Source organism: Miscanthus floridulus, chromosome 12 (assembly GCF_019320115.1).
Source record: "Miscanthus floridulus cultivar M001 chromosome 12, ASM1932011v1, whole genome shotgun sequence".
Taxonomy (NCBI): Eukaryota; Viridiplantae; Streptophyta; class Magnoliopsida; order Poales; family Poaceae; genus Miscanthus; species Miscanthus floridulus.
Genome location: NC_089591.1, coordinates 51,101,314 through 51,109,540, shown reverse-complemented (window position 1 = coordinate 51,109,540; position 8,227 = coordinate 51,101,314). Strand labels below are relative to the sequence as shown.

Below are 8,227 nucleotides of genomic sequence, written 5' to 3'. Positions count from 1 at the left end.
AGACACTCAATTGGTCAATGCAATGAAGAACATGGACATTGGTGATATAAGGCCTAGAGAGGTGATTAATATTGAAGATGACAAGAATCAAGTGCTCTCTAACTCAAATGTACAAGCTAGTGGTTCTCATGATCAAATCCAAACAAGCACTAGTAATGGCAATGTGCAAGATCGACAAATGGCTAGTTCATCATCTCAACCAAGTGATCAATCAAATGCTAGCAATTAAGTGCAAGTGCTTCAACCAACCAATGTTGCAAGAGATCATCCATTGGACACTATCATTGGTGATATTTCAAGAGGTGTGCAAACAAGATCAAGATTGGCCTCATTTTATGAGCATTTCTCATTTGTGTCATCCATTGAACCTAAGAAGATAGATGAAGCTTTGAGGGATATTGATTGGATCAATGCTATGCATGAAGAGCTCAATAACTTCACAAGAAACCAAGTATGGAATTTAGTTGAGAGGCCTAAGGATCATAATGTGATTGGAACCAAGTGGGTCTTTCGGAACAAGCAAGAGGCTGTTGTGGAGCTACCTAGAGCTAGTTTTAACAAGTGTGCACTACACCTAACTCACTAGACTCACCTAGGTCAAGCTACCCATCCATACCCCCCTTAATAGTATGGCCAAAGGAAAAATAAAGTCCTAAACTACTCTAAGTGTCACTCCAACTCCAATTGACACTTAGAACTAGTCATCCTTAACCTTGTCGTCCATCCTTTGAAAACCGAAACAATTTCCATCGTAGGGGCATGACCACCTCAATTGCCCAATCGATCTCCATTACCATGCCCTAACTTAATTGCCTCTGCAAAACACACGTTAGTCATAGTAATTTTGTATTGTCATTAATCACTAAAACCCAACTAGGGGCCTAGGTGCTTTCAGACACCACTCTCTTCACCAAGAAGCTTGGAAATGACTTGTTTATAATGCAAATCTATGTTGATGATATCATCTTTGGATCAACAAATCAAGAATTTTGTGAGGAGTTTCGCAAGATGATGGTAAGTGAGTTTGAAATGTCTATAATTAGAGAGCTTAGTTACTTCCTTGGTCTTCAAATCAAGCAAATGAAGAATGTCACATTTGTGAGTCAAGGCAAGTATATCATGGACATGCTCAAGAAGTTTGAAATGGATGAGAGTAAAGCTATTAGTATACCAATGGGGACAAGTGGAAGCTTAGACAGTAATGCTAGTGGCAACATGGTGGATCAAAAGATATATCGGTCTATGATTGGAAGTCTACTCTATGTGACCGTATCAAGGCCAGATGTGATGTTTAGTGTATGCATGTGTGCTAGATTTCAAGCCTCACCAAGAGAAAGTCATTTGAAGGCAACTAAGAGAATATTGAGGTACTTGAAGCATACACAACATGTTGGATTATGGTATTCCAAAGGAGCAAGATTTGAGTTAATTGGATATTCGGACTCTAATTATGCGGGATGCAAAGTTGAGAGAAAGAGCACATCGGACACATGTCAACTATTGGGAAGATCACTTGTGTCTTGGTCATCAAAGAAGCAAAATAGTGTAGCACTTTCAACCGCCAAAGCGGAATACATTTCGGCCGGTAGTTGTTGTGCTCAATTACTTTGGATGAAGGCTACCTTGAGTTACTTTGGAATTAAGTTCAAGCAAGTGCCATTGCTATGTGACAATGAAAGTGTCGTAAAGCTCACCAACAACCCGGTTCAACACTCAAGAACAAAGCATATTGATGTCCGCCATCATTTCATAAGAGATCACCAACAAAAAGGGGACATTTGCAAAGAGAGTGTGGGCACCGAAGATCAACTTGCCGACATATTCACCAAGCCACTTGATGAAAAGAGGTTTTGCAAGCTAAGGAATGAATTGAACATACTTGACTTCTCAAATATGTGTTGATGCACCCTCACTATATGACATGCCTCTCCTTCGAGCCAAGCAAGGTAAAGTTGATTGACATGTCATTCATCCATTGCTAAGGACTTGTTTAGTGCATCTAGTCATCTCTATCATGTCCTAGGCTCATTCATGAAAATCAAATGAATTTGATGCTTGTATGGTACCACTATTGCTTGTATGTTTAAAATGATCTAGTGGTAGCATATGACATGTTTGTGGGCTTGTAAACCTAGTGTTTGATTTAGAAAATGAGCTATAAGTGTTTAACTCAACATGGTACAAGATAACCCTTATTTGGAGGTGTGAAGAAGCTTGTCCTTGGATCAAACCAAGTTAAATATCTTTTACAAGTAATCTAGATTGAATCAAATTAGGAAAATGATCCTCATTTCACATGGTTTCAACCAACATATCTATAATTTGAGGCCACCTTTTGTGCAAATTGTTGACATTAATAATCCTACCCTATTGTCGGTGTTTCGTACAAGCACCGACAAATAAATTTATAGTAATGCGCGTTAGGCCTGGATGGAGCGCTAAAGGACACAAGATTTATACTGGTTCGGGCCGAATGTCCCTACATCCAGTTTGCTGCTGCTTGTGTTATTAGCACCGTGGACGGTCTATAGTAAAGGGTACAAATGATCGAGAGAGGGACTGGTCCCAAGTCTCTGATGAAAGGGTTGAAAGGAGGTCAAGAGCTTCGTAGCCGCTTGACTGTGTGTATCTATCTGTGGTCTCACTGTTTTCTCTCCCCCCCCTCTATGGGAGAAGCGCATCCCCTTTTATAGATCAAGGGGCTGGCTTTACAAGGATAAGGGCTTTATCTAGTCTTGTGGTTCACGTCTACCCGGTTTGATCCTTTATTCTGATGAGTGCTAAGGAAGATAAGTGCCTACAACACTGCTGATATCCCTGTAGAGTGTCAGGTTGATTACAGAATGTTGCCCTGCTCAGGGTATGGGCTGTAGTACAGTGGTTTTGACTCATTAGCCTTTCCCAGCCTTGCTCCGCACGTCTTCCGGTTCTTGTGAGTCTTCGTTGGAGTGTCGTGGGATCAGGGTCCGGAGTAACGTCGAGGTCAAGGCCTTCTGGCTTTGGACCTAAGGGGTCAGGAAGCAGGCGCCGCTCCCTCGGGTCTACAGCATGGTGACGGAATTCCCGTCGTTCATGGAAATAGCAAATCTTCTTCTGGAGTGTAGCGGTTGTCGTATATCTTCGTCGGGTTCCATGTCCCAGGATTGAAGGCGGCGCCTACAATTCTACAGGGCAAGGAGCACGCACCGATACAACCTTTCGGGCCCTGCGGCACCCGGAAGGGTCTAAAGCACCCGTCCCGTCCTCCCCTGGTAGTACTTTTCCTGTCAGGGCGCAGGGTATGGTTCTTGGAGCCATGGTTGACCTGAACGTCTTGTCTTGCCCTGTTTCTATCATCCTGAGGGAGCAGGGAGAAGTGGTCAGGTAAGGTGAATCCAAACTTTAGATACGAAGCAGGGTGAGGCTCGTTCCTCGCCATCGAGCGAAGCGGAGACCAATCCCTATCTCCTGGGCAAGACCGACCCTACCCCTCTGGGGTCGGGCGAGGCAGAAACTATCCCACAGCCCTCGGGCGAGACCGAGCCCGCCCTAAAGGCGTCGGGTGAGACGGAGCTTATCCCTCGGCCCTCGGGAGAGACCGAGCTGGTCCCAAAGGCGTTTGGGCGGGGTGGAACCAAACTCCTATTATTCGAACAAGGGATGAAACGGCGCCCTTATGCGTCCAGAAGTTTTTTACGTTCGGTGGTTATCGGTTCCACCTTCTGGGGTACCCCGGTATTAGGTCCCCGACAGTAGCCCCCAAGCCTCTAGGTGATTCGAGTAGAACCGCCTGGAGGGTGTTTTTTCTGATTTCGTCGAAGTTATTTTTGCCAGAGGGTGCGCGCGAGCGCACCCGATGGGTGTAGCCCCCGAGCCCCCGGGTGATTCGAGTAGAGTCGCCCGGGGGGTTGTATCGGTCCCTTCGTGGGTAAGGCTAAAGGACTTGGCTTTTCGTTAACTGGATGTTTTCCTGAGTGGGTCATGGTATCCCATTCGCTGGGAACTGATTCAGGGCTGACCTAACTGGTGCTTCCGCCTTTGATTTCGGATTGTTCGCGGATCCTACCTTAGTTGGGCCGACCTCCGAGTTTCTGGGCCCTAGGTGGGTCAAAGAGAAAAGAAAAAGGCCTTCGTGGCTTGCGTTTCCCAGGTGGGTAGAGAGTCTGGATTTGCCTGGGGAAGGTGAACCATCCGCCTAGATTCTTTGGGGTGAGAGGATAGGGACTGCGGGCACGTGTCCCGCGACATGACACGGTGGCACGCGTGGCAGGCCCGGAGATCGAGGCAGACAGTTGCCCTTCTCACGTCCGTCGCCCCCTATAAAACCACGGGGTTCGCCCCTAGGGTTCCGTATTTCACTCCCCTGCCTTTGAGTCCTGAAACATCCGCCGCCAACCGCCCCAGCTTCCTGTGCCCGTATCGCCACCATCGTCCGGCCTACGCTCGTGTTGCAGTCATCGTCAAGCTCGCGCCTGCCCTTCCCCCATCACCTCAATGGAGTTGTGGGGCAGATCTAACATCACCCCACAGCGTCTGGAGGGCCTTGTCCACCGCGGCCTTCTTAGGACACTGTCCGCCGTCCAGGAATGGCTGGTACCTGGCGACGAGGGTGAGCCGGTGCCACTGGAAGGGTATGTCGTCTCTTTTGCCATCTTCCATGAGCGGGGATTTGGGGTACCCGCACATAGATTCCTTCGGGGGCTGCTGGATTACTATGAGGTAGAGCTACAGCATCTAACTCCCAACGGGATTCAACACATGGCAGCGTTTGTTGCCCTGTGCGAGGGTTTCCTAGGGATCGATCCCCATTTTGATCTGTGGCGGTACTTCTTTAACATTAGTCTGTCGAAGAGGAAGATTGGGGGGAAAGACGTGCACGCGCCGATGGGGTGTGCCAGCATTCATCTGCGCCATACCCGGTCGAAGGGTTACCCATACATGCGTCTGGCGACATCCAACAAGGGATGGCATTCGTAGTGGTTTTATGTTAGGGATGATGTGAGTGCCACCCTACCGAAGTACACCGGACGTCTTATTGTGGATGCTCCAGAGTCGTGGGGCTGGGGCGTCCAGTCTAAAGACAAGAAACATATCTCCGACCTTCTCTCCGCCCTCTATGCCCTGAAGGGTCGAGGTGTAAAGGGGACAGGGATTATCAGCGCCTACCATGCGAGGAGGGTGGCGCCACTGATGGCGCGTGTGCTTCCCCTGCATCGGATGATGCCAGGGATATCGTTCGAGGGGACGGTGCTCGTTGACAAGGCGCTCCCTTATTTGGAAGTGGCGCAGTGTATCAAGGAGGCGACGGAGCCGACAAAGGATTCCGCTAGCAGGGTCCTCGACATCGTGTATCCGGTGCCCGGGCATCCTCCAATGCGGCCGGAGCCTGGGTTCTTCGAATTCATAAGCCCTCTTCTCCCGCACTCTTTTCTTTCTCCTGAATCTCCCTTTTTTAATACTTGCTTTTGTGATGTTGGGGCTAGCCGAGGGGGCTAGTCTTCAAGGATAGTCCGGCTCCGCTGCCAAAGGACAAGGTTGTGGTGGTGGCGAATCGGCTCGTGGCCGAGCGGGACAAGAAAGCAAAGGAGGAGATGAAGAAGGCGAAACGACTAAAGCAGGAGGCACGGGATAGGGGAGAGGATGTGAGTAGTGAGGACGACAACGATGATGATGATGACGATGACAACGACGAGGTAGCCGTCGACGTGGATTGGGGCGTCCTAGAGGATGAGGACATGCTGACAAGTGGTGACCCACCCGTGTAGGGGCCCTTCCCTTTTCACGCAGAGGGAAGTGAATTGATGAGGTCAGTGGAGGCCGGCGAGTCCGCCGCTTCGCACGGCGTGCCAGCCAAGGATCGGTGGACGGGGGGAGGCGGGCTTGCTGCCTCCGACCCCGAGGTGATCGTGGAGGGGGGTGGCACCGGAGCCGCGCCTGGCTCTGATGTCGTGCCCTGTGAGGTGATGGAGGGGAGCAGCTCTGGTGCCGTGCCCCGTGGGATGATGGAGGGGAGCGGCTCTGGTGCTGCGCTCCATGGGACGATGGAGGGGAGCGGCTCTGGTGCCGCGCCCCATGGGACAATGGAGGGGAGCGGCTCTGGTGCCACGCCCCATGGGACGATGGAGGGGAGCAGCTCTGGTGCCACGCTTCAAGAGGTGAGCCCCCGTGCCCTGGGGCAGGGGGCAGGCTCAAAACGGTCTCGCCTAGATGAATCGGGGCAGGGAGCTGGGGATTGGTCCCCAAAACGCTTTCGTCGGCCGAAGATGACAACGTAAGTTGCTGATTCCCCTGTTTTCATCATTTTTCCATGTCTATTTTGACCTAATGGTTATTACCTTTGTACAGGTTCTTGCGAACGGGTCACCCTCTAGGGCTGGCGCCTAGGAAGAGCCTCGCCATTCAAACGGGACAGATGGCGTCGCCTGCCATCACCCCTGTTTTGGGCAGGAGTGGTGCCGATGTCGGGGCCGCGTTGGCCGACCCGACGGCGTCTGCGGTGGCGCCCACGCCCACAGAGGTTACCGAGCAGGCTGCTTCCTCCATGGCGGACGTAGTACAGCCAGCCGAGGGCCGTATACCGCTGGTGGAGGTGGTCATGACCGCACCAAGCCAGGACCAGCCGGGAACGGCCGTGGTAGCGCTCGAGGGCGTAGTTCAATCCGCGCCATCGACGGCCCAGGTGGATCCGCCCGTGGCGCTTGAAGTGGCCTAGATGGAGGAGGATCCAGTCGGAGAATCCTCGAGCGTGGCGGTGGTGCCACATAGGGTCAGGAGGGAGCCGCCCCTGACCCCTTTATCGGGAGGAGACCGCTCCCCTGCGCGGGGGGAGCCGCCGCTCCAGTGGATGTCTGCTCAAGACCCGATGTCGGCTCTTTTCTCGCTCGATGATCATTCCGAGAGCATGGAGCGGGAGGGTCTTGACATCGGGATCTCGACCATGCTGGACGCGCTGGACCAGGCCAGAGGAGCTCTCCGTGAGATCGTTATTCCTACTTCTCAGGTATTTGCTAGGCCTTCCTCTTTCTTCGCATGTTTTTGTGTTTTTGCTTTTGTGATACCGGTCTTCTTCCTCGTCAGATTCTTTTTGCTCGTAGCCAGAAAAAGTCCCAATTTCTCCGTGAGCAGAAGGCAAAGAGGGATCGCCTTTCCAAGGAGGCCCGGCTGCGAGCGGCCATGGCCGCCCAGCTTGCTACCACCCAGGAGCGGGAGGCCCAGGCGTGTTAGGACATGGAGGAGGCCCATGGGATGTTCGAGGATTTGTCGACAAGGTCTAAGCTGGATGGGGAGGAGATCGCCAGGCTCCAAAAGGAGCGGGACGAGCTGTTGCAGAGGAATGCCATGGCTAATCAGAAGGCTGGCGAGGTCCTGAAGGAGCTGGAGATGGAGCGGGACCTCCAGCGGAAAGCCAAGAGTAGGGCCACGGCCCTTCAGCAAAAGGTGGACGAGGACGTCGAGGTGGTCCACTCTCTCCGGGCGGAGCTCGGTGACGCGGTAAGCCATAGGTTGAGCGCCGAAAACGTCTCTGTCAAGCTGGAAAAGGAGCTTGCCCATGTACGAAGGACCCTTCAGGTTGAGAGTGATGAGCATGATCTCCTGCAAGCTGTGGTTGGGGTGGTCCTTGATGCCCTGAAGGTGGAAGAGCTGGTGGAGACCAGCCCACTCGCGGCTCGTGCCGCAGGTATCACGGCTCGGGTGGGTCAACTCGAGGAGAGTGCTTTTCACGCCGGGATCACCTAGGCCTTCACCGTCACTCATGCTCATTACGAGAAGGAAATCAACCTGAAGGTGATGAGTGAAGGTTTCCCGTCCATCTATGAAGATGAGGAGCTGGAGGAGATGGAGCGGATGGTTGCTCCCCTTGCGAAAAACCTGGCGGACAATTTGAAAGAGATAGTTCTCCCTCCACGGGAGTAGTTAGTCGAACAATTTTGAAAGCAACTTGTATGTAATATGTGGACAAGTGTCGTATTTTCGAGTCTGGACGCGGTTTCATGATTTTGCGTCGTAATTTTGTTTTGTTTGATTTTTTGTGATCTTACCAACCTGTTCCCCCGAATCTTGCTGCTGGTCGTGATGCGAGGAGATTGTTTCGAAAGAAAGAAAGGAGGTGGCCGTACCTTAACCAGCCCCCGAGTAAGGTCCGACCCCCTGCATTTGCTAGGGTCGGGGGTTACTGGAGGTCGGAACTGTGGTTTTGGCGACAGGGTCGACGAAGTCCATGAATGATATCGCAATATTCTCTGCCCTG

The 8,227-nt window shown here is 51.8% G+C and overlaps 1 protein-coding gene across 1 annotated transcript; it reads left to right on the top strand.

Moving 5' to 3' along the window:
* The first annotated feature begins 5,780 nt into the window (after positions 1-5,780).
* LOC136495860 (hyphally regulated cell wall protein 1-like) lies at positions 5,781-6,363 on the top strand. The gene is made up of 2 exons (XM_066491666.1): positions 5,781-6,134; positions 6,325-6,363. Exons 1-2 carry the CDS (start codon positions 5,781-5,783, stop codon positions 6,361-6,363), a joined length of 393 nt encoding a protein of 130 aa, XP_066347763.1.
* The last annotated feature ends 1,864 nt before the right edge of the window (positions 6,364-8,227 follow it).

Excerpts from the sequence above, each read along its gene's own strand:
- LOC136495860 (XM_066491666.1), top strand. The coding sequence starts at position 5,781 with ATGAGGTCAGTGGAGGCCGGCGAGTCCGCCGCTTCGCACGGCGTGCCA. Across the intron at positions 6,135-6,324 it reads CTGGTGCCACGCTTCAAGAG|GTTCTTGCGAACGGGTCACC; the intron begins GTGAGCCCCCGT and ends ACCTTTGTACAG.